We start from the raw sequence: 23,816 nt of genomic DNA on the forward strand, positions 1-23,816 counted from the left end.
ACCAGCAGTATTTCCCTTTTCCTTTTTGTCTTATTTCAAGCGATTGTAATAAAATAAAAACAAAAATCAACAAACAATAGAGACATTCTACAGGGGAGGAGAGGCGAACATCATCAAAACTGGTGCAGGAAGAGCGCTTAGGACTGTGGTGATGGCACAACCGAGGTGAAAAAATGTACAAAATGAAGAAAGATATAAATGCGTGTGTGTGTGTGTGTGTACACATACATCCAAAAATATTTTAAATATTTAAATAATACTTAACAAAACTCGAAGTCATATTTTGTGGTCATGTTTGAGCCTCTCTGCGAGACCGGCTCCCTAAAAGCCTCCAAGCCCCAGCAGGCCGCCATTCCCAGCAGCCAGGGGAAGGGAGCGGAGGGTGCCCCACTCTTTTCCCCGCGGGCAATGCCCGCTGGCCCCGCAGGCGCCCGGCCGCGTGCCGCTACGAACCCAGGGAAAGCTGAGCCGGGGGACCCAGGGCCTCGCGCGCTCAGCTTCCACCTTGTAGGGACGCCCCTCTGGCGAACCCGCGGGCGCCGCACAACAGGAGGGGAGGACTGAGTGAGCGGGGCTAGAAGGGGGTGGGCGGAGGCGGGACCGGGGAGGAGCGGAGAGAACCAGGAGGAGCCGGCCACACGCCGCGCCCTCTGTCCGGCTGCTGGAGGGCGGTGGCGCGGAGAGCTGGCGGGTTGTGTGTTTCAGCTGCGACCGCAACTGCTCGCTACCTTTCGGTCCGCTACACCTGCCGCGCCCGCCCGGGGTCTCTGGTCCGCGCGCCCACAGCCATGGGCACCCGCGGGTCCCCAGTCCTCCGGGCGAGGCTCCCTCCGCCGCCGCTGCTGCCGCTGCTGCTGCTGCTGCCGGGTAGGAGTGGGGGGCAGGAAATGGGGGGCGAAGATCGGGCGGCCGGAGTGTAGACTGGGGACCTGAAGGGGCAGTGGCTGGGAGCGCAGAGAGGAGGAGGAGGGGTCCCGAGGATTCGGTCAGGTGTGGGCCCGCTCTTTCCCCGCGGCGAGTGAGGCGAGGGATGCTTCCGGCTCACCTGAGAGTTTCCCTGTGAACTTACCCAGAGTCAGGTCTGTGTGGACTGGGACTTTCGCGGGGTGGGTGGTACATGCGGGCTGGAGACCAGCCCTCCGGGATCATGGAATGACAGGTTCGAGTCACGGACCTGGTAGTAGCCAGAATTGCGGTCCCCGACGTCTGCACACACACACACACCCCCGCCCACTTCCTTGTTTACCAGTAGGTGGGAAAATTGAGGCAAGATATGCTTCAAGACTTGTCGAAGGCCCTCTAGGGTGGACCAGAGTCCCCACGAACTGGAGGCAAAAGCCCCAGCCTATCCTCCGGGTTTCCGCGCCCTCTTTGTCTCTGGAGCCCCTGACCGTCTATCGCGCCTCCCAAAGTCAGCCAGGTCTCTAAGAGCGAGTCAGGAGAAAGAGCCTCCGCCAGAAGCTCTTGGGTGGCGGGGGGCGGGGGACGGGGAAGTAGGTTGACCCTGGGAGGCCTAGTAGATGCCCAGGGACTCGGTGGGATTTGTCCAGGTTGCTGGTCCTGCAGCTGTTGGACAAAGGCATAGCTCAGCGCTCGGAGCGACTTCTCTGGCCCTTTGTGCTGAGACCTGACTGCACAGCTGCCTTGCACTAACTACCACGGAGCTCCTCTCCCGCGCTCCTGCATTCAAGTGGGAGAGGGAGAGGCAAGATCTCATTTCAGTGCCTTGCGAAGTTGGGCTGCTTTGCCAGGGAGTCCTCTCATTCCCTCCCCAGATGGTGCCTTGAGCTGTAGTTGACTCCGGATGAATGAGGGGTTGGGTGGGGCGGAGAGTGTGGCTTGTGAACAGAGGGTTTTGAGAATTAAGCCCTTTTGCTAAGATGTGAAGACAGTTTCAGCGGAAACTAGGGGTCACACTCTCAGATGTGGAATCTGACTTGGTAGGGATTGGTGACCACACCCCTACACGGCCCCTGGTGGGATGAAGGGATGTCCCAGTCGTGGGCTGTGTCTCCTACAAGCTAGAAGCCAGGACACCTGACCCAGGATGGCCTTGGGTGGCCCTGGGAGTACAGGTGACAGAGGCCAGCCACACCACCCTGCCCAGTCTATCCAGGAAGGTGAGACTACACTCTGCCAGCACACAGCAGAGCACTTCACTCATAACCCTGTGAGGTGGGTCCATTTGTAAACGTTACATTTACAGATAAAAACAGGAGGTGCAGAGCAGTTAAGCCATTTGCTTAAAGTTCACACTGTTCACAAGTACTTTGTCAGGATCTGCACGAGATCTACCCCAGTGCAAAGTCTAGGCTTGTAACTGAATGTGTGTGGCGTGGGGGAAACTCTGTCTCTCTTGGGCCTCAGTTTCAGCCTGTAAACTGGAGGGGTAAGATTAATCTGAAAGGCTGGAGTTCTAAAGAGTCCACCTAATGAACAGAAGGGAGGTGATGGGTCCCTGACGTGGGGAAAACAGTTTATGACAGGGCTGTTTCCTCAGTGGCCAGTGCCTCAGACGCTGAGCACCGTCTGTTTGAGCGGCTGTTTGAAGGTTACAACGAGATCATCCGACCTGTGGCCAATGTGTCTGATCCTGTCATCATCCAGTTTGAAGTATCCATGTCTCAACTGGTGAAGGTGGTAAGAGCCAAAGCCACAGCCACAGCCCTGGGATATGAGATTTTCAGAACAGCCTTTCCCAGAACCAACCTTGTTTTGTAATTTATGAGACTGTTTTAATGTTTCTTTCCAGGATGAAGTAAACCAGATCATGGAGACGAACTTGTGGCTCAAGCAAGTAAGTGGGCAGGTTCTGCACATTGCTGCCCCCTGCCGGTCACTAGTTAATTTGCTGTCCCTGACCTAAGAAAGGCCTTAACTTCACTAGTTCAGTTCAAGATTGGTGTCCATTGTTGGCTGGCCTGTCTCTTGCTGAATTTGGGTTCACGTGCACCATTCTCTGGTCTCCTGGAAAGACTGAAGCCTAGAGACAGAGACCTTCTCCACAGTTATACAACAAAGGGGGCCTAACTGTGCCTGAATTCAGCTTTAAGCTCAGATCATCTGTTGTTTCCAAGCCTGGCCCCTGGTTCTAGGGTGGTGCCGAAGATTCAACTTTAAGCTCAGATCATCTGTTGTCCATGTTGGTAAGGTAGAAGCAAGGGTTCTGGATTTTTCTGTTCAGATTGAGGCCAAAGAAGTCAGCCTCCATATGTCTTCCTCAGGGAGGCTTTGTCCAGATCTAGACAATTATCTCAGCAGCCTAACAGTGACCCCACCGATCGGCTCATGCAGCCTTCCTCCCCATGGGGTGATGGTGTCATCCCCAGAACACTTCAGCCCTTCATCTGGAGGAGGGCTCTGTGTGTGATCAGCATCCTGCCTTGGTGAGAAGCATGTCATGAGAAAGGGCCTGGAGAGCCATTTCAGGGGGTGAGCAGCAAGTGTGAGGCACAGTACTGACCCTGGCTCTAGACGGAACAGGGATAGCATAATGGCCCTTGTTTGACTGAGGACTGGACTGGCCAGCCGTCATGGAGCCAGGAGGTACCTCCACACTTGGTCAGAGCCAGCTCCCCGACTGGCATCCACATGGGAAACGAGATGAGGGGTGCAGCTCAGTAAAAGCAGCAAGGTGAGGGAGTGACCACGGTGGGTTGTAGCAGCAGAAGTTAAGGTCAGGTCCTTTTGCCGCCTCCTCCCCCTAGATCTGGAACGACTACAAGCTGAAGTGGAACCCTTCTGACTACGATGGGGCTGAGTTCATGCGTGTTCCTGCGCAGAAGATCTGGAAGCCAGACATTGTGCTCTACAACAAGTAAGATGTCAGGCACTGTAGCGTCGACTGTGGTGCCTCATCAGCGCACTGGCAGCGGCCTTCCTCAGGTTTTCCTCAGGTCTTCGTTCATGAGTTCATTCCTCAGGTCATTCTGCAGCTGCCAACCTTCCACAGTTCCTAAAGATTTCATTAGTTTCTTTCAGCTCACTTTCAGCTCAAACATCAGATTTTCAGCTTGCTCTGTGGCTGCATTTTGTGGTATACAATGATCTGCTTGTGTGTTATTCAGTTGTTTTTATATTTTTTTAAAAATTTGTTTGCATGGTGTTCAATTCAATCCTTTCTGTTGTTCTTGCTTATAGAGGTTGTATTTTGAAATTTGTTGAAAATTTGCTGAAATATTAGTACAAGTTCCCAGAAGGGCTGGGAGTAAAGGCAGTTCTCTTGCCTCACCTGTTTGAATTCCTGCTCATATAGTGAACTCGGAACACGTGGCTACATGGCTGCCCCTCCATGCAGCCACACACACCATCTCTTCTCGTCTCTTCTCAGCCCCACCAGCCTCCTTTCCCTTTCTGTTCCAAGTTATTCTGGGAGTTCAGAAAGGTATTTCTGAGGTCCTTCGGCACCCACAAAGCCCTGATGGACTTCTCTGCTGTCATTCGACGTATCCCCACAAATTAGAAGCTGTGGAGTCTGCTTTGATTCACTGTTCCCCTCTGAGGCATCCCCACTGAGGATGCAGTCCCCCCAGCCTAATAATGACAGGGACTTCTCCGGGCAAGACCACTGTTGTGTGCTGGCAGCCTCACTCCCAGATGTAAGAGTCAACAACATACTGAGTTGGTCATCAGCAATCTTCTGTTGAGCAGATCAATTTATAAATCCCAATAAGATGTTTCTAAGAAAAAAAGTACATATCTTTATTTTAAAAGTCAAATTGCATCTAGCCAAAAAGGAAGGGGAAAGAAACCTGGGGTGCTGTAGGGAAAGAGGGAAACAGAAGGCAAAGGAACCTGTTATGCTGGATTTGAAACATAAGGAATCAGAAAACACGGTTATTCATTCTAGAATAGTGCTGGGAGTAATGGGGAGAGTGGCAAAGGGCAGAACAGGACCCAGACATCAGGCCTGCCAATAACCCACCTAACAGGGTTCAGTTTCTTGGGCATGCAGGCCCAGAGTGATTTCCACACCCTGATTACTCCATGGTCTGGCTTCATACACATTGGCCTCCCAGTGGAGACAAGATGACGAGGCCTTAGAAGGCCAAAGCATTGGTACAGCAAGTGGCAATATTGCCAAAGTTCCCCTAAAACCTGACTCCATGATGACAACTTTCATCAGTTTCTCACATTTTTTAAAAGATTTATTTATGCGTACAGAGCTGGGATACAGGCCCGTGGTACAGGGGTGGTGAGAGGATTCATCAGAGACAGAGTAGGGAGCAGATCAGGCAGATTGACAAAGTACACTGCTGAGGGGAGCAGCAGGTGGGTCACCTCCCTGACTGGGGATTGAACTCACACTGAGGAGGCTGCGTGAGCTTCACAGTGCTGTGCTTTAACCCATTGCACCACTGGGGATGGCCAGTTTCTCACATTTTTTTAAAGAGGATAAAACACTCCTCCTGACATTTGGAAGGACTCAATAAATATTGAGTGTATTAGAACAAATCGGTAATATGTGGTGGAATGTGGGGGTGATGTGTATGTCTGATTGATGAGAAGGAGGTCCTAGGCCTCACTTTTCACTGGAAATGGGGTGATGAACTGGGTGAGCTTTATGGCATTTTGAGCTCATATTCTGCAGTTTGACAGTCATGAGTTGGCACTTCCTGCCTGTGACTTGAGAAGCTGGACAGGATGACTGTGTGGTGATGACCGTGTGTTGTCACACCTCCTCTTGTCTTCACAGTGCAGTTGGAGACTTCCAGGTGGATGACAAGACCAAAGCTTTACTCAAGTACACAGGGGAAGTGACTTGGATTCCTCCAGCCATTTTTAAGAGCTCATGCAAAATCGATGTGACTTATTTCCCATTTGACTATCAAAACTGCACCATGAAGTTTGGCTCCTGGTCCTATGACAAGGCAAAAATTGATCTGGTCTTGATAGGCTCCTCCATGAACCTCAAGGATTACTGGGAGAGTGGTGAGTGGGCCATCATCAAAGCCCCTGGCTACAAACACGATATCAAATACAACTGCTGTGAGGAGATCTACACCGACATCACATACTCGCTGTACATCCGGCGTCTGCCCTTGTTCTACACCATCAACCTCATCATCCCCTGCCTGCTCATCTCCTTCTTGACTGTGCTGGTTTTCTACCTGCCCTCAGACTGTGGTGAGAAAGTGACCCTCTGCATCTCGGTTCTCCTCTCCCTGACTGTGTTCCTCCTGGTGATCACTGAGACCATCCCGTCCACCTCGTTCGTGATTCCCCTAATCGGTGAGTACCTCCTATTCACCATGATTTTTGTAACCTTGTCCATAGTCATCACTGTCTTTGTGCTCAACGTGCACTACCGAACCCCGACCACACACACGATGCCCATGTGGGTGAAGACAGTGTTCTTGAGCTTGCTTCCCAGGGTTATGTTCATGACCAGGCCAGCCAATAACGAGGGCTGCACTCAGAAGCCGAGACCCCTCTACAGCTCTGAGCTCTCCAATCTGAATTGCTTCAGCCGCACAGAGACCAAAGCCTGCAAGGCAGGCTATCCATGCCAGGATGGGATGTGTGGCTACTGCCACCACCGCAGAATAAAAATCTCAAATTTCAGTGCCAATCTCACAAGAAGTTCCAGTTCAGAATCTGTGGATGCTGCTGTGCTGTCCCTCTCTGCTTTGTCACCAGAAATCAAAGAAGCTATCCAGAGTGTCAAGTATATTGCTGAAAACATGAAAGCACAAGATGAAGCCAAAGAGGTAAGGATGTGTTTATGATTAAGTCCTTCTTTCATTCATTCAACAAACATTTGTTGGTTTCTTGTGGGAAAAGGCATTAGAGTGAGGGTTAAGGCACTTAACTCTGTCACCAGTGACCTATGTTCAGGTCACTTCTTCCACTTAGCAGTCACGTGTCCTTGCATACGTTGCCTTACCTCACTGATTATGTATTCTCATCTGTACAATGGGATCCTAAAGCTTAAGAGAATCTAGTGTCCTGAAATTGGCCTCTGGGCTACCAGCAGGCTAGGCAGTTAGAACTCTGGTGTCAAGAAAGGAGGTAGGCTAGGAAAGGACAGAAGCCAGATTCTCTCCAGTTAGTAATGATCAGCTGAGCTTACATTTAAAATTTTACTGTTTTTACTTTCCCATTCAGCTATTATTTACAAAAACTGTATGCTTGTTAAGTGTACGGCTCATCTGTCTTATGTACAGCTCATCTGTACTATGCACAGCTATGTAACTATGACCCAAGTAAAGATAGCACAATTCCAGTGTCCCAGAAAGTTCCCTTGTTTTCCTCCCAATCCTCTTCTCCCTCCTCCATCCCTATTTCTTTTACATTGACTAGTTTCACCATTTTGAACTTCAAATAAATGGACTCATGTAGTACAGACTCTTTCATGTCTGACTTCTTCGTTCAGCAGCATGTCTTTGAGGTTTACCCTCGTGGTTGTTTCCATTGGTGTGTAATATTCCACATCTTCTGTTTGTTTATTCTACAGTTGTTGGCCATTTGGTGATTTCCAGTGTGGGCCACTTTGAATAAAGCTACTGGACACATTCCTTTTCATGTCTTTTGGTGAACATATGCATTCATTTCTCTTGGATGTATACCTAGGATTAGAATTTCTGGGTCACTGGAGAGAATGTATGTTTAATTTGAGTGAATACTGTCAGGTTTTCAAAGTGTTTATATTAATTGCTGCTCTTCCTGAAATGTTAGGGAATTCCAGTCCAGCTATCCTGCCTAACACATATAAAGAGGAACCTCATTGCTGTTTTAATTAGTGTTTCCCTGTTGGGTAATGATTACGGCTCTTTTTTCATATGTTTTTGGCCATTTGGATATCGTCTTTTGTCAATTATCTATTTAAATTCTTTTGCCCATTTTTCAAATACATAAACTATTGCCTCTGAAAATCTTATGTTACAAGTCATGTCAAGTATTTTAAAAGGGGAATTTTCACATTCACAGCTGGCTGCTCCTTGGACCTATGTTTACTCTCAGTTAACAGAATTATGTTTAGTAATTTTATAAAGGAATTCTGCTTTAGAATTAATAGGTCCTGCTGTAGGTTGATTTTTAGCAAAGAGCTAATTACCACATGACGTCAGCTCCTAATTCACTTAAAGTAATTAATGTTGATGGAGACTGGAGACTCTTTTAGTCAGCTGTAAATAGCATATTATATGATATAGGACAGAAAACAGTTCCTTGACCCCACTGGCCTGAATATGCCTTGCTACCCTTAAAAAGCTAAGCCTCCACTGATCCCACTATTTAACAAAAAAAAATCAGTTATTCCTTTACACTGAGTTCCATTTTAGCTCAGTTGAAATAAATGAACAGTGAAATGACCAGTGAAAATCTATCAGTTGGTCAGCACGAGAACGCAGACATTCTCAGCTTTGTCTTTATCCATTTTTTAAATAATTTCTTTGAAGTTAGCAGTAATTTACTAAATATTGAAATCTAAGTACCCCAAATCTAGTCTAGTTTAGTACATTTGATCTATATTCCACAAACTTTCCAATAGGAACCATAGTGTTAGAGTTTCACAAAGATAAAAAGACATTAAAAAAAAAAAAAGTTACTGAAAGGGAAGTCACAAACTGAACTGCCAGGAAGGTAAATTATGGAAATAACCACAAGGTGGCATTAAGGGAGCCATGGGGTCTGTGGCAAAGGAGCATCCTTGGTATATCTCAAGGGGCACTGATTGCTCACCTCTGGTCACCTGTTACTCAGAGGCCATGGCCATTTAGTACAAGAGCTCCCATTTTTCTAAAGAAAGCAGGCCCCATGTGCCACCAGATTGCACCATCTTTCTAAAACAAGCCAACTTAGTACTCTGAGGATAGTCACCCTGTCTGAGAGTTCTTTCTTTCCCTTTTACTATGTGACTGACAATCTGCTTTTAACAGTTTTCCAGACATATGTTCATTGCCTGAATCTTTGACTCCTGTTAACTGTTTTGAACTTCCCTTGGCTCCTAGGAACCTAGACTGACAAGCTAGTTCAGCATGGCTTCCAGAGCTTTCTCCTGAGGGAACTTGAGCCAGGTCCTGAAGGCACCAGAATGTCATAATGTCCAGCCTGCCTCAACTGTTCTGGTTTTCATGTTGCTCGTACCTGGTCAATAAGGAGGTTAGTTGGTATCAGTACTCTGAGTTCAGTGTTAGGGTTGAGATTGGGCTACCAAATCTATCCTGTTTCTCCAACACCATTTATTGAAGAGAGTATCCTTTCTCCATTGTATATTCTTAGCTTCTTTGTCATAATTAATTGACCGTATCAATGTAAGTTTATTTCTGGGCTTTCCCTCCCATCCCATCAATCTATGTGCCTGTTTTAATCCCAAAACTATAGTGATTTGATTACTATAGCTTTGTAATATACTTAGTACTCAGACCACATGATGCTTTTTCTTCTTTCTCAAGATTGCTTTGGTTATTGTGGGTCTCTTGGGGCTTTACATAAATTTTTGGGTTATTTGTTTTACTTCTGTGAAAAATGCCTTTGGCATTTTGCTAGGGATAGCATTAAGTCTACAGATTGTTTTGGGTACTGTGGATATTATATCAGTATGAATTCTTCCAATCTGTATTACATGTAGTATTTTCCATTTATCTATATTTTCCATTTTTGTCATCAGTTCCATAAAGTTTTCAGCATACATGTCTTTTAGCCTCCTGAGTTGCAATTAAGGAATCTTATTTTTGTTAATGCAGTTATAAATGGGATTGTTTTAACTTACTTTCCCAGTATTTCATTAACATACAGAAGTGCAACAAATTTTGCATATTGATTTTTGCATCTTTTGCTGAATTTGTCTATTAGTGCTAACAGGCTTTTTTGGGTCGAGTTTGTTTCTGTGGAGTTTGTTTTTACAGATATATATCAATGTGTATGATTACAGTTTCACCTTTTTTCCAATTTTCACATCTTTTATTTCTTTTTCTTACATAATGCTATGACAAGGATTTCAAGTAGTAAGTTTAACAAAAGCAACCCAAGTAAGCACCCTTGTTTGGTCTTGATTTTAGAGAAAAGCTGAAGGTTTTCCACTGTTAAATATGATGTTATCCGTGGTCTTGGCATATATGGCCTTTATAACTTTATTAATGTTTCCTTTATCCTACTTTGAGTTTTTGTCATAAATGAATGTTGAATTTTATCAAATTCTTTTCCTACTTCTAAGGAGATGATTGTTGAGATGATTTTTATTCTTAATGTGGTATTCACATTGACAGTTTGTAGATGCTTAGCTATCCTTGCATCCCTGGAATAAATCACACTTGATCATGATACCCTTTTACAGTACCACTGAATTCATTCTGTTTTGCAGTAAGTCGAACAGACTTAAAAGTGTACTGTGCCCTCAGTTTTAGGTAAGTATAGCTGCATACAAAATTCTAAGTTTAAAGTTCTTTTCCTGAAATGCTTACAAAATATCACTCCCATAACCTTTTGCCTCAGTGTCAATTTTGAAGTTTAAAGTTAATCTGGGTATTGTTCCTTTGTAATTGATTTTATCTATTTGTTATTGCAATTCTCTATTTGTAGAGAAATCGGATACCATCAAATACTACATGTCAGGTGTGTGCCTAAATTGTCTGACATTTTTTTTTTTTGACACTTGGGGAAATTTGAATATTTAAATATGGATAGATGTTACATTGTTACATCCAAGAAATTGCTTTTAATTTTTTTAAAGATTTTATTTGTTTATATTCATTTATGCAAATAAGAACTGGGGTACCGGCCAGAGATGCAGGGAGTGAGAGGATTCACTAGAGACAGAGTGGGGAACAAAACAGACAGATTGACTGAAATATACTGCTGAGGGGAGCAGTGGGCAGGTCAAGAGAGATCTGCCACACCATGTGGGTCACCTTCCTGGCCGGAGATTGAACTCATGCTACAGTGGCTTTAGATAACTTCATAGTGTTGTGCTATAACCCGTTGTGCCACCAGGGAGGGCCCTGCTTCTAATTTTTAAGTGTGTGATAATGGCATGGTAGTTAAATAAAAAATCTGTCCATATTTCTTTTTAAAATTTCCTCCCTACCACCATCACTACAGAGGATTTTTACCCTAGTACCCTTGGGTGCCTGCTCCATTTGACAGTCACCCTCCTCTCCTATGGGTGGTGATGCCCCAGTACCATTGCAAACATAGTTCAGTTACAGGTTTTTACTTATAGCTACAGGACTGTTGCTCCTGACACATGCTGCAGTCATCCAGCTATGTTTTGGGGATTTGGCTGTTTGGCTATAGTTTACTTTGAGTAAATGGACAAGGAAAGCATATTCTCTATGCTGTCATCTTTCCAGATTCCCTGTTCAACATGCCAACAGCCATTTTATTTCTGAGATTTTTTCATCTTTAATCCTAGGGGAATCACAGATACTTCTGTGAAGATTTCCTTCTTACTATCCCGAGCTCCTGTTGCATGGGCCTGGACACATCTGCTTCTGGTTTCTACATCTCTTAGCAATTGTTTTCCATTCCCCATGCTTTCCTTCCTTCTGCCAATCCCCAGGGAGTTTCTCACTCTCAGCTGCCACCTGCCTGTTTTCTTTTCTGGGCTATATCGACTTTGACTGTTATCCTATCCCTTGAGTTCTTTACTGTAACTTGTCTATTTCCCACCCTGAATTTCCTCTTTCCTCTTCCAGAACTGCTTGTTCCCAGTATTGTCTCATCTCTGAGGATATCACGTATAAGTCCTTCACCAATCAGCCCCGTGAACTGTCTTTGAATGGACAGCTCAGTTGATATATTTGGGACCTGCAAGTTCACATTTCCTCAGGGTGTCTGCCATGCTTGCTGAACTGTTTTGAGGAAGGAGCTGCACAGCTCCACCAGGCAGAGGGCCCGTATCAGCAGTCTGAGCTAGGCTGCTTCTTCCCTTCCAGTGAAGATTTCTCTCCATTCCCTACTGGTCTAGTACTTTCTAATTCCCTTTCTCTTGACTAAAGCTGTTACACTTCAATGTGGGGAGAGGAGGAAAGAAGCCTCAGGCTCCATTAGTCCATGCAAACCTTCTGTTCACAACTCTTCCCCTCAGCCAGACTTGGCTTTACTCACAAGTTGCACCACCTGAATCACTGGACTGGGAGTGGACTAAGAAAATGTCTGGTAGAGGACAAAAGAGCACAACTCCAAAGCTCTTCCTTGGCCTTCCTTCTACCAAAACCCTCCTCTATAGCCCTGTGATCCTCCCCAGGCCAAGTCTTGCAGGCTCAGATTGTCCTTAAAGCACAGTCTTCTCTTACTTCTGGAACATCTTCAGGGTTTCCCTGGGAAGGAATCAGGAGTCAGACAAGTTCACCATTTTGCCTAAAACTCATCTACCCTAATACTGATTATTCATTTCAAAGTCTCCAGACTTGGCCAATATCATTGTGCTTTCAACCAGTTCTTTTGGTGACACTATCTGGAGGCATATGTAAGATTCGTTTCTTCATCACGTATATTGCTGTCAGAGAGATTGATTCTAGATGAGGATCATTTTTAAATCAACATTAATATCAGTAGGTATTATTCAGTGAGGAGCCAGGCACATTATTTCATTGAATCCTTATTATAACCCTCTGCAGTAAAAGGAAATTGGGGCTAACCGAGGTCATATACTTTGCCACATTTTACAAGAAAGGAAAGAGGTGAGATTATGTCTTTTGCTGAGTCTGCTTTCCACCCACGTTCCTCCAAGAGCCCTGAGAATTTTAGCAGGCAGGAAGTGGGTAGGAATCACAGGGTTTGTTGTATACTTGAAACACACACCAAGGTCTCAGGAATTCCAATGACATACCTCATGGCAAATCTGGCATTATAATTCTCATTTTACCTATGACTTTTAATGTCATCAAGATATCACATTTACCTGAACTCATATTGATGAAATAAAATCCTTGTCTCCCAGTCCATTTCAATGTACTTAACTAAATTACTAAATCACATGATGCCTCTTTATTATGGGATTATTTCTTCAAAATCAGTTGATTCATGGGTTCTTTCTTTTTCAATTCAATTATGATTTCCTTGCTTTCAGAGTTGTCTAGGAGTATAATTAACATGTAATCCTCCTTCCTATTTTAAGCCTAAATTGAAGCTGTATTGTATAAAATTAGTCTTACTCCTTCTTGCATCTTTTATTTTGTCAGCAATTATTTCTTGTTTTCAGCCCTTTTTATAATGGTACAGTACTCCATCACACTTTGACCCTATTCCATGGTACTTTGGACATTGTGTGAAGGAGTAGTGGGAAAGAAAATCATCAGAGGTTTTCCCTGATGTGCTTATTTCATTTCTGAAACAGATGTTAAAAAAGAAATTAGCATCTAAACTGGATAAGAAAGAGTAATGGTAAGTGATATTGGATTGTACCTGTTATTCTAACAATGGCCTATATTATACATCCTCCCATAGATGTACAAGTCAAGGAAATGGTTTACTAACGTTATAAACTGGAATTCAATTTAGGAAATATAGAATATATGCACATTAAGAAATTTCTGAATTATGACATTTAACATGACAAATACACTTATTTCTTTGGTGCATAAGAGAAACTTAAGAATGATAGATTTTTCTGCATTTACAACTAGGGGAAAAAGATGTCTTGATCATGAACACAGAATGTTGTCTTCTGCTATTTGCAATGTTTTTATAACTATTCAATATCAAACACGTTCTCTCTGCTTTTCCTTTATATTTTATTCTTCCCTTTTTCATGATTTTTGTTTTGTTTTTCAGATTCAAGACGACTGGAAATATGTTGCCATGGTTATTGATCGTATTTTTCTGTGGGTTTTCATCCTGGTGTGCATTTTGGGGACAACAGGACTGTTTCTGCAACCTTTAATGGCCAGAGATGATGCATAAGCACTTAATGGTGTGTTTGTCTGAGGGTACTTGTGCATGCTGTTTCTTTTCATTTTTTTTTATTGTGTTAATTCACTGAACAAAAAAAATGTACCACCTGAACCATTCTTAAGTACATAATTCAGTGGTTTAAACTAAGCCCAATTGTTGTTTAATGATCACCACCACCCACTCTCATAACCCTTATAATCTTATAAAATTGTATACTCATTAAAGAATAACTGTCCATTACTCCTTTCTACCCAGCCAATGGTTCAACCATTGGCAATCCTATTTCTACTGTCTTCATAATTTTGACTAGTTTACATATCTTGTGTAAATTAATTCACATGTTCGTTTTTTGTGCCTGGCTTGTTTCACTTAGCATAATAGGTTCAAGGTTCATCAAGGTTACAGAGTTTCATTTCTTCTTAAGGGTGAATCATATCCTATTGTAGGTTTAAATGGTATTTTGCATAGTACTCATCCTTCAGTGAACCCCTGGTTTCCTTCCATGCTTTAGCTACTGTAAATAATGCTGCTATGAACACATGTATACAAATATTTCTTCAAGATCTTGCTGTCAACTCTTTTGGGTAAAACCTAGAAATGGAATTTCTGGATAGTATGGTAATTCTACTTTTAATTCCTGAGGACTCTCCATTTGTATTTCCACAGTGGCTACACCAATTTACATTCCCACTAACACTGCATAAGAGTTCCTACTTCTCCATATTCTTGCCAACACTTCTTTCTTGTTTTTTTGTTTGTTAGATAATAACTATATTCATTGTGGTTTTGATTTGCATTTCTCGGATCTTTAGTGATGTTGAGCATCTTTTCATGTACCTATTGGTCATCTTTGGAAAAATGTCTTTTCAGTTTTTACTACCCTTATCAGATATATGATTTACAAATATTTTCTTCCTTTTCATTTTATAGATGGTTTCCTTTGCTGTGTAGAGCTTTTAGTTCGATGTAGTCTCACTTGTTTTTCTTTGCTTTTGTTGCCTTTGTTTTGGTGTCATGTCTAAAACCTCACAACTAAGACCAAAGTCAAGAAACTTACCACCTTATTTTCTTCAAGAAGTTTTTTGACTTAAAGTCTTACAATCAAGTCTTTAATACATTTTAATTTTTGTGCATCATGTGGCCCAGTTTTATTCTTTTATGTATACAGTCCCATTTTTCAACACCATTTATTAAGAAGTTATCCTTTCTCCATTATATATTGTTTGCTCCTTTTTCATAAATTGACTATTTACATATGGGCATATTTCTGGGAGGTCCACCCCATCCCTTTGATCTGTGCCTGTTTTTATGACAATGTCATACTGTTTTGATTCTTCTGGCTTTTCATATAGCTGTGTTCAGGCCACATGATATATATAGCTTTTCTCATTTCTCAGGATTGCCTTGGTTATTGGAGGTCTTTTGTGACTTCATACAAACTTTCAGATGGTTTTATTTCTGTGAAAAATGCTATTGACATTTTGATAGAGGTTGTAATACATTTGCAATGTTTTGGGTATTATCAACATCTTAACAGTATGAATTCTTCCAGTTTGTAAGCATGCAGTATGTTTCCATTTATCTGTGTTTTCCATTTTTCTCATTAATGTCATAGAGTTTTCATTGTACAAGTCTTTCATCTTCTTGATTACATTAATTCCTAAGTATACACTGCATTTTAAACATAGTGCATTTTACATGCAATTGTAAATGAGATTGTTTTCTTAATTTTACTTTCTGATGGTTCATTCTTAGTGTAAAAATAATGAAACCAGCTTATGCATATTGATTTCATGTCCTGGCACTTTACTGAATTCACCTATTGGCTCCAATTGTTTTTTGTTTGTTTGTTTGTTTTTAAAGATTTATCTATCTGTACATACAGAACTGGGGTACAGGCCAGAGGCTCAGGGGCGGTGAGAGGCTCCACCAGAGACAGAGAGGGGAGCAGAACAGGCAGATCGACGAAGCACACTGCTGAGGGGAGCAGCGGGCGGGACAGGAGAGGTCTGCCACGCCACGTGGTCACCTCCGGGGCAGGCGGAAATCGAACTCATGTGGAAGTGGCTTCAGCCTCTCAGTACTGTGCTTTAACCCGCTGCGCCACCAGGGAGGGCCCCAGCTCCAATTGTTTTTAATGGAGTCTTGTGTATATATATATATATATATATATATATCATGGTGTCTGAAAATAGTGAGTTTTAGTTCTTCCTATCCAATTAGATGCCTTTAATTTCTTTTTCTTTACCTACTTGTTCTGTTTGGCTAGAGCTCACAAAATTACATTGCATAAATTAGCAGCAAGATTTGGCAACCTTGTCTTATTCCTGATCTTAAAGGAAAAACTGAAAGCTTTTTACTACTGAGTATCATGTTAGCTTTGGGCTTGTCATATATAACTTTTATTACTTGAAGTACCTTCCCTCTGTTCATACTATATTCATTGTTTTTATCATTAATGGGTTTTGAATTTGTCAAATGCCTTTTTGAAGCTATTTAAATTATTGTTTTATTTTCATCCTTCATTTTGTTGATGTGCTGTTTACATTTGTGGCTGTTGAGTCATTCTTGCATGCCTGGAATAAATACCTCTTGGCCATAGTATACATCGTTTTAATGTATTCTTGAATTTGGTTTGCTAATATTGCTAATAATTGTTGAGAATTTTTGCATTTACATTCATCAGGTCTGTAATTTTTTTTTATGGTGTCCTTATATGATTTTTGAGTCAGGGTAATGTTAACCTCATATAATGAGCTTGGAAGTTTCCCTCTTGTATTTAGGGAAGAGTTTAAGAAGAAATCTTATTAATTTTTTTGAATATTAATAGAATTTATCAGTGAAGCCATCTAGACTTTTGTTAGTTGCAAAGTTTTTGATTACTAACTTAATCTCTTTGCTAATAATTGGTCTGTTTAGATTTTCCATTTTTTCATGACTCAGTTTTGGCACATTGTATGTTTCTAGAAATTCATCCATTCCTTAGAGGTTGCCCAATTTCTGTGACATAATTGTTCATAGTAGTCTTTTATGATCTTTTGTATTTCTGTCATGTGAGTTGTGATGTCTCCTTTCATTTCTGATTGCTTTTGGTCCTCTTTTTCTTGGTGATTCTAGATAAAGTTTTGTGGATTTTATTTTTCCTGACTTGCCCATCTGTTGAACAGGTTGTTTTTGTGGTGTTGAATTAAGGGGCTTCTATGTATTCTAAATATTAATCCCTATTAGATACATGAAATTCACTTTATCCCATTTTGTGGGTTGCCTTTCTACTCTCTTACTAGTATCATTAGATGCACAAAATAAAAAAATCAGTGTGATCCATTTTTTCATTTTGTAACCTGTTCCTTTTGTGTTATACCCTAGAAATCACTACCACACCTGATGTCATGAAGATCATCAAGTTTGGGGCGCTTTTTTTTTGCATTTTAAGGTTTACTTATTTTCCAGCTGTTTGATTTCTGTCAAAATAGATTCATGCAAGAAAATTTCAAGAGTGTTTATCATGGATAAATGAACATTTAACTAGCCTTTTTGGTAAGGTGAAAACAGACAAAAAATAATTTTTCTATTGTGATTAGTGTTATGAAAAGCAGTATGTAAAAATGGGCTAAATATGAAAACTGTTTCTTGTTTTTCAGTGATTGAATAGCTGGATAGAAAAACTTGCTTCTCAGAAATGTGAACATCCCTTTGGTTCAGTATCACAACATTTTTCCCAACAGGTTTTCATATTTAGTCAAAAATTTCCTTGAAGCTATATTATATTTCTGCAATACTTCATTACCACCATTTTTCCATGTAATTCTTGTTCTTTACCATTTTTTTTCAAGAGTCTATAGACCCATGCCTATTTCGCAAATATTTATTTCACATAATTCTAAATTATTATACAATCAGAAATTATGCCTAATCACATACTGATTTCTCATGAACCTCTAGAATAAGGTTTCTCAAGCTTAGCACTACTAGCATTTTGGTCTGGATTGATAATTATGTGTTGGGGGAATTTTGAAACACTGGCCTCTACCCACTGTATACCGACAGCACTGTCAATATGAAAAGCAAGAATGTCTCTAAAAATTGTTAAATGTTCCCCAAGGAATGAAACAGTCCCTTGTTGAGAACCAGTGCTTTAGGAAATTTTTCAAGAAGAGAGTGTCCCATACTACACCGCTGAGTCTGAATAACCACTGGCAAGGGGCAATTCAGAGAGACTGTTTTAATCTTCTCATTATTTTTCCTATGCAAAAATAAAGCTAATAAAATTGCAGCACACTTTAAGTCATGTTTCATTAAGTCAAAAGAAAGATTTAAATAAAAATTATTCACATATAAAAAGTTTAGCAGTAATGGAGATATAAGAAGGATGGGGGAATATATACATGCTAAAGTTGCTTTAGGCAATTTAGATTCTCAAACCCAACTTTTCACTAATTAAATACCATTAAACACTGATTTACAATAAAATGCAAGTTATAAAGGATCCTCTCTGCCTTTCAGAGTTTTGATTTGAACTTACTGAACTGATTACTGTAAATAAATAACGTGTTCTCTCAAGAGCTAACAGTTCTAAATTAAATGCTAGGTTTCTATCAGTGTTTTTCTTCTGGCTATAGCTAAATCAGGAACATGTAGAGATAAATTTTAACTTGATAAACTTTGATACATGATACTCTACTGAATAAGTAAAACTAGGCTAAAACTAGGTTATAGCAGTCTCTTAGTCCCCTCTCTTCATCAGAGATGAATCCCAAGTGAATTACTGAGACTCTTTGAGTAGCACCAAACCATATATTATACTTTTTCTATATGTGCATACCTATGATAACGTTAATTTAAAAATTTGGCACAGTAAGAGATCAACAATAATTAATAATAAAATAGAACAACTATAAAAAAATGCTGCGATAAAAGTTATGTGACAGTGATTTCTCTCTCAAAATATATTACTGTGCATAATATTTTCAGACCATGATTGCTCATAGGTAACTGAAACCATGGAAAGTCAGACTGCTGACAAGTATGTCTAAAGTCCCTTGCAACTCTAAATGTTTTAGTATTCCAGTTGCTAGAATGAGAAACATAAAAACATTACAGGTATGTAACAATGTGCTTATACCTAATTGGAATGCCATCTTTTAGTCTTGGGAGATCGTTTTCTCAAAGAATGATATACTAGGATGCCCACACATTTTAAAGATGGTATTCACTTGATTGTCATGGACTCTTCTAAGATAAAGAAAAAGGATGCTACCATAAATAATATAGAAGGTGGTTCTATAAAAAAAGGGTGACTGAAATTAATATTAAGCATAGGCTACTTTATGTCCCTAAAACTTATCTATTATATGTTTTTATAATGGAAGGTAAGCTATAAAAATAGTTACTACAATAATTTAGTTTAAGCACATCTCAAGAAAACAGTAAAGCCTTAAAGGATTCCCTAAGTTTCATTTATAAATAAGCAACCTCACATTAAATTGTTATTACACCAAGTAGTTTATTTAATACAGAAGTATAATATACTAAAGATTCCCAGTGAATACATGACAGAATTTAAAATGCACTTTTATCATATGCATAAAAAGTTGAAATTGGTTTTCAAATATAACAGGAATTTTCCAGCACAACCAAAAGGTGCACTTCACTGTTAACTATGAATTAGTATTATTTTCTAAGATACAAACATTCGATTTTTACCAACACAGTATCTTGCTATTATTAGAAGGTCAGCCGTTATTTGGTTAATCACTACTTTGGGCATGCGGGTAAGATGTTCTAATAGGCAACTCATTAAGATAAACCAGTGTCAGCAGCTGTTAATCTGTTAAAGCTGGCATGAAATCTTAAATATAGTTTACATTTTCATAATTTTACAGGTGCCATAATATACATGTGCCTTTATATCACTTATTTGTATTTCCAAAGTGAGCTGGGATTATTATACTTGCCCATTTATAAATCACAGGGACAAAAAGCCCAAGAGATCCAACAATTGAAACCAGAAGAAAAGTCCACAGAAACATCCGATCAAGAACCTGGGCTATGAATTTCCAATCTTCAACAACCTGTTACAAAAAATAAGTAAAAAAAAAGGGGGGATTAAATGCATAATGAAAATTGTGTAATTAATAATAGAACAGACTTAAAAGCTGAAAGTTTCTGCCTCCTATCACTGCCTTGAAGCAGGAAATGACCCAACACTCTCAGCTCAGGGTGAGAATAACCCTGATGATCTCAAAGGTAGTCTCCCGCAGATTTCAAACACTCTACACAGTTGGTTGATTTACACATTGCTGATTTGCAATACATAACAAGGTTTATTAATAGGTTTTTCATAAATTTAAAACATTTATAGTGCTTGGATATTTTATAATAAAGCTTTTAAAGTCTTCCTTTTCCTATATACAAATATTTTGGTTGCAGTTCTGTTAACTTACTAGATTCATTTCATTTGCTATGACATCTACTGGAAATGTTTCTATTTTTTTAAAAAAATTCTAGCCATTCATAATTTTGTAATGTAATATTCAAAACAAATTCAATTTTTAAAATATTACTAGAGTAATATTATACAATATTTTAAAATACTAACAATAGAATAAATAATAGTAACAAGATTGAAATTTTGTCCTGAAAGAAATACTGGTCCAGTATGATCACAATAATAATATGCATTTATATTCAATTCCTGTATTTTATCTATTAAACTTAAATAGGGAGCCAATGATAGTTACTTTTCTATAATAAAATCATAAACAGATTTTTGTTTTTATGCAAATTAAGCATGTCATTAGGCACTATTACTAAGTTTCCTATGAATACTTTGGTATATAAGACACAAGAATGCCTTACTGCCTTTAATTTTACTAACATTCTCTTGTAATAGTGAACAAAACATTTAAAAATAGTTTGGCTATTTTTATTAAAGTTTAACATTAGATTCATATTTTAAAAATAAAAGATAAATATTAAGTCATTAGTAATCTGTTAAATGATAACACAGTTGTGCCAGTAGATCTCCGCAGAATTCAGAAACAAAGTCATTGAAGATAAAAGTTTAATCATGGGGCCCTCCCTGGTGGCACAGTGGGTTAAAGCACAGCACTGAAATCTAAAGCCACTTCAGCATGAGTTCGATCCCCACCCCAGAGGTGATCCACATAGCGCAGCAGACCTCTCCCGACCTGCCTGCTGCTCCCCGCAGCTGTGTACTTCATCAGTCTGCCTATTCTGCTCCCTGCTGTCTCTGGTAAATCCTCTCAACCCCTTGCACCTTTGGCCTGTACCCCAGCTCTGTATGCATACATAAATAAATCTTTAAAAAAATATATTCATCATGTCAGAGACAAAAACCACAGGGTAGAATTACCATATCTGAGAAAAGAACAGTCAACATAACACTACATTTTCTTTACAGTCATCCAAGACACCATCAGGGAAATGGAAAAGTAAGATTTGTGTAGGAGCCCCATCTAAGAGAGTTTTAACTCAATCAAGTTGCAGCAAAGATCTTTTATAATGCATGAGGTCAACATTTCTGGCCCTCAGTCTACACATGGCCATAGGGCCATGCTGTTTGCCTAAATCAGCGTCCAGTCAGCCATCATTTTTCATACACACACACACCTCACGGACATCGTTCTCCTTCCTGACATGGCTGGTGATGTAGCGAATAGAATCAAGTGCAGCTTCCAAAGTGTTTCTCGGCGATTCTGGCCGACTGCTGCGCTCAGTCTCCTCTTCTTGAGTGAAGTACCTATCGACATGACTTCTCATGCAGAGCAGTTTCGGAAGCTTGTGAAGGAATATCCTGCGTACCCATGGAGCCATGGCATTGTGTGTTGAAGAAGAGCGATGATGGATGTTGATAGCAAAGACAGTCACCATAATTGACAGTGTCACAAAGATCATGGTGAACACCAGATACTCTCCAATCAGTGGTATCACTTTGGAAGAGGAGGGTATGATCTCTTCAATCACAAGGAGGAACACAGTCAAGGAGACAAGAACTGAAGTGCAGAGACAAATCTTTTCACCTTCATTTGAAGGAAGATAAAACACAAGGACAGTTAAAAATGAGAGGCCGATGCAAGGTATAATGAGGAACAAGGTATAAAACAGAGGCAGGCGCTTAATGACAAATGAGTAAGTGACATAAGGATACCAACAACAGCTATCAGTTCTGTTTCCTTTGCTTCCAGTTGCACTCACAATCTCCCATTCTCCATTATCAAAAAAATCTCTCTTGTCTACATCTTGGTCCTCTAAAATGATATCAACCTGTGACCCATCGTAAGTCCAAGAACCAAATTTCATGGAACAGTTTTGGAGGTCAAATGGGAAGAATGTGACGTCTATGGTACAGGAACTTTTGTAGTTGGCTGGTGGAGTCCAGGTAACAGTTCCGTCGAATCGGACGACCGTTTTTGTACTGGCGCCTTCAAAACGCCCATCTGCACTGAAATAACAATGCAGACATTAAACAACCCAAACATGCATTCTGTGAGTCTCATGTAAATGAAAGCCCATAATGTGAAATACCTTCGAAATTTTGATACTTGTACCATAGGAGGCTCTAGCAACCTTGAGTATCTATCTCCAGTAAAACTGAACCCCTTCTTTCACTTCTGCTCCAGAAGATTTTACAGAATCCTAAGATTTTAGTTGTTGAAAAGATGTCATTTTACATGCAAAAATATAATTAGGCTACTTAAACTGTGGGGGTGAACAGAGCTGGAACCTCAAGCCACATTGCTCTTTGTCTTCCCACCCTTCCTTGAAAGGAAGAGTATTAGCAACAACTATCATGGCCCAGAAAACAGGGGTGCTTTACCATTGGGTAGAGATCAAGCTTTACCACTGACACGAAGTTTCTCTGAAACACTGTTTGTTTGTTTGTTTGTTTGTTTTAAAGATTTATTTATTTATGCATATAGAACTGGGGCACAGGCCAGAGATAGGGAGGGTGAGAGGATTCATCAGAGACAGAGAGGGGAGTAGAACAGGCAGATCAACAAAGTACACTGCTGAGGGGAGCAGCGGGCGGGTCAGGAGAGGTCTGCCGCGCCATGTGGATCTCCTCCGGGGCAGTCGGGAATCGAACTCATGTGAAGTGGTTTAAGCTTTTTAGTGCAGTGCTTTAACCCGCTGCGCCACCAGGGAGGACCTGAAACACTGTTTTTATAATTTATGTGAATTTTGCACACTACTTTGTAATACATCCATGTCTGACATAAAAATATTTCTAATGACTTAGGAGAGAATGATTCTCTGGGAAGCTGAATTGTGCATCTTACAGCCTGGCTTATTCCTCACATATAGAGAAGTACAGAGATAACGGTTTTAAAAGAATAAGGCATCTTTGATTAGTACTTGCTCTTTTCACATGCCGAGTGCCTTTTTGCAATTAAGACAAAGTGCTTTAAGATAAATAAAATTGGGCCTCTCTAGGGTGGTGCAAGGGGTTAAGTCCTCGCTATGAGGCTATCAGCAGCCACTGCAGCAGTGTGATTCCCCACCAGGGAGGTGACCCACATGGCACAGCAGACCTCCCATCTCCCCTGTTGCTCCCCTCAGCAATGTATTTCAGTACATCTGCCTGTTCTGCTCCCCATTCTGTCTCTGGTGAATCAACTCACCACCACCACTACCTCCCACCTGACCCCTCCCTGCACACCTCTGGCCTATACCCCAGCTCTTGTATGTATGAATAAATTATTTTAAAAAGATAAATAAAAAATCTCCTTATGTGCCCTGAAGTGGTCTAGAAGAAAATGAACATCGTCTTTAGAACTATTCTTCCTGAAAGTTAAAAACCATCTTCAGGCCCTCCCTGGTGGTGCAGCGGGTTAAAGCACAGCACAAAGGAGCTTGAGCGGCTTTCCACCGCTTCTGCATGAGTTTGATCCCGCCTGCCCCGGAGGTGACCACATGGCGCAGCAGGCCTCTCCTGACCCGCCCACTGCTCCCCTCAG

General features: G+C 41.0%; 2 protein-coding genes across 4 annotated transcripts in view; one reads left to right on the forward strand and one right to left on the reverse strand.

The window, feature by feature from the left end:
- The first annotated feature begins 690 nt into the window (after positions 1 to 690).
- CHRNA3 (cholinergic receptor, nicotinic, alpha 3 (neuronal)) lies at positions 691 to 18,229 on the forward strand. Of its 3 annotated transcripts, XM_012728042.1 has the most exons (7): positions 691 to 867; positions 2,501 to 2,640; positions 2,753 to 2,797; positions 3,708 to 3,817; positions 5,696 to 6,710; positions 13,717 to 13,855; positions 17,203 to 18,229. In XM_012728042.1, exons 1-6 carry the CDS (start codon positions 789 to 791, stop codon positions 13,843 to 13,845), a joined length of 1,518 nt encoding a protein of 505 aa, XP_012583496.1. In that variant the 5' UTR covers positions 691 to 788; the 3' UTR covers positions 13,846 to 13,855; positions 17,203 to 18,229. The 3 variants fall into 3 exon arrangements, with proteins under 3 accessions (XP_012583496.1, XP_004674957.1, XP_012583501.1); XM_004674900.2 differs by lacking the exon at positions 17,203 to 18,229 and having other exon boundaries at positions 13,717 to 14,626; XM_012728047.1 differs by lacking the exon at positions 17,203 to 18,229 and having other exon boundaries at positions 2,501 to 2,637; positions 13,717 to 14,626.
- Positions 18,230 to 18,922: 693 nt separating this feature from the next.
- The window catches only part of CHRNA5 (cholinergic receptor, nicotinic, alpha 5 (neuronal)), a gene marked incomplete at its 5' end in the record, with an annotated part of 34,108 nt that continues 29,214 nt past the window's right edge, over positions 18,923 to 23,816 (reverse strand). The window contains 2 exons of the mRNA XM_004674734.2: positions 18,923 to 19,907; positions 21,469 to 22,300. Coding sequence (XP_004674791.2) covers positions 19,746 to 19,907; positions 21,469 to 22,300 — 994 coding nt within the window. The remainder of the gene's footprint in view (positions 19,908 to 21,468; positions 22,301 to 23,816) is intronic.

Source organism: Condylura cristata, unplaced genomic scaffold (assembly GCF_000260355.1).
Source record: "Condylura cristata isolate star-nosed mole 26May11 unplaced genomic scaffold, ConCri1.0 scaffold00002, whole genome shotgun sequence".
Classification (NCBI taxonomy): Eukaryota; Metazoa; Chordata; class Mammalia; order Eulipotyphla; family Talpidae; genus Condylura; species Condylura cristata.

Coding starts and splice junctions, on each gene's coding strand:
- CHRNA3 (XM_012728042.1), top strand. CDS start 789: ATGGGCACCCGCGGGTCCCCAGTCCTCCGGGCGAGGCTCCCTCCGCCG. Junction 3,818..5,695: donor GACATTGTGCTCTACAACAA/GTAAGATGTCAG, acceptor TTGTCTTCACAG/TGCAGTTGGAGACTTCCAGG. Junction 6,711..13,716: donor CACAAGATGAAGCCAAAGAG/GTAAGGATGTGT, acceptor TTTGTTTTTCAG/ATTCAAGACGACTGGAAATA.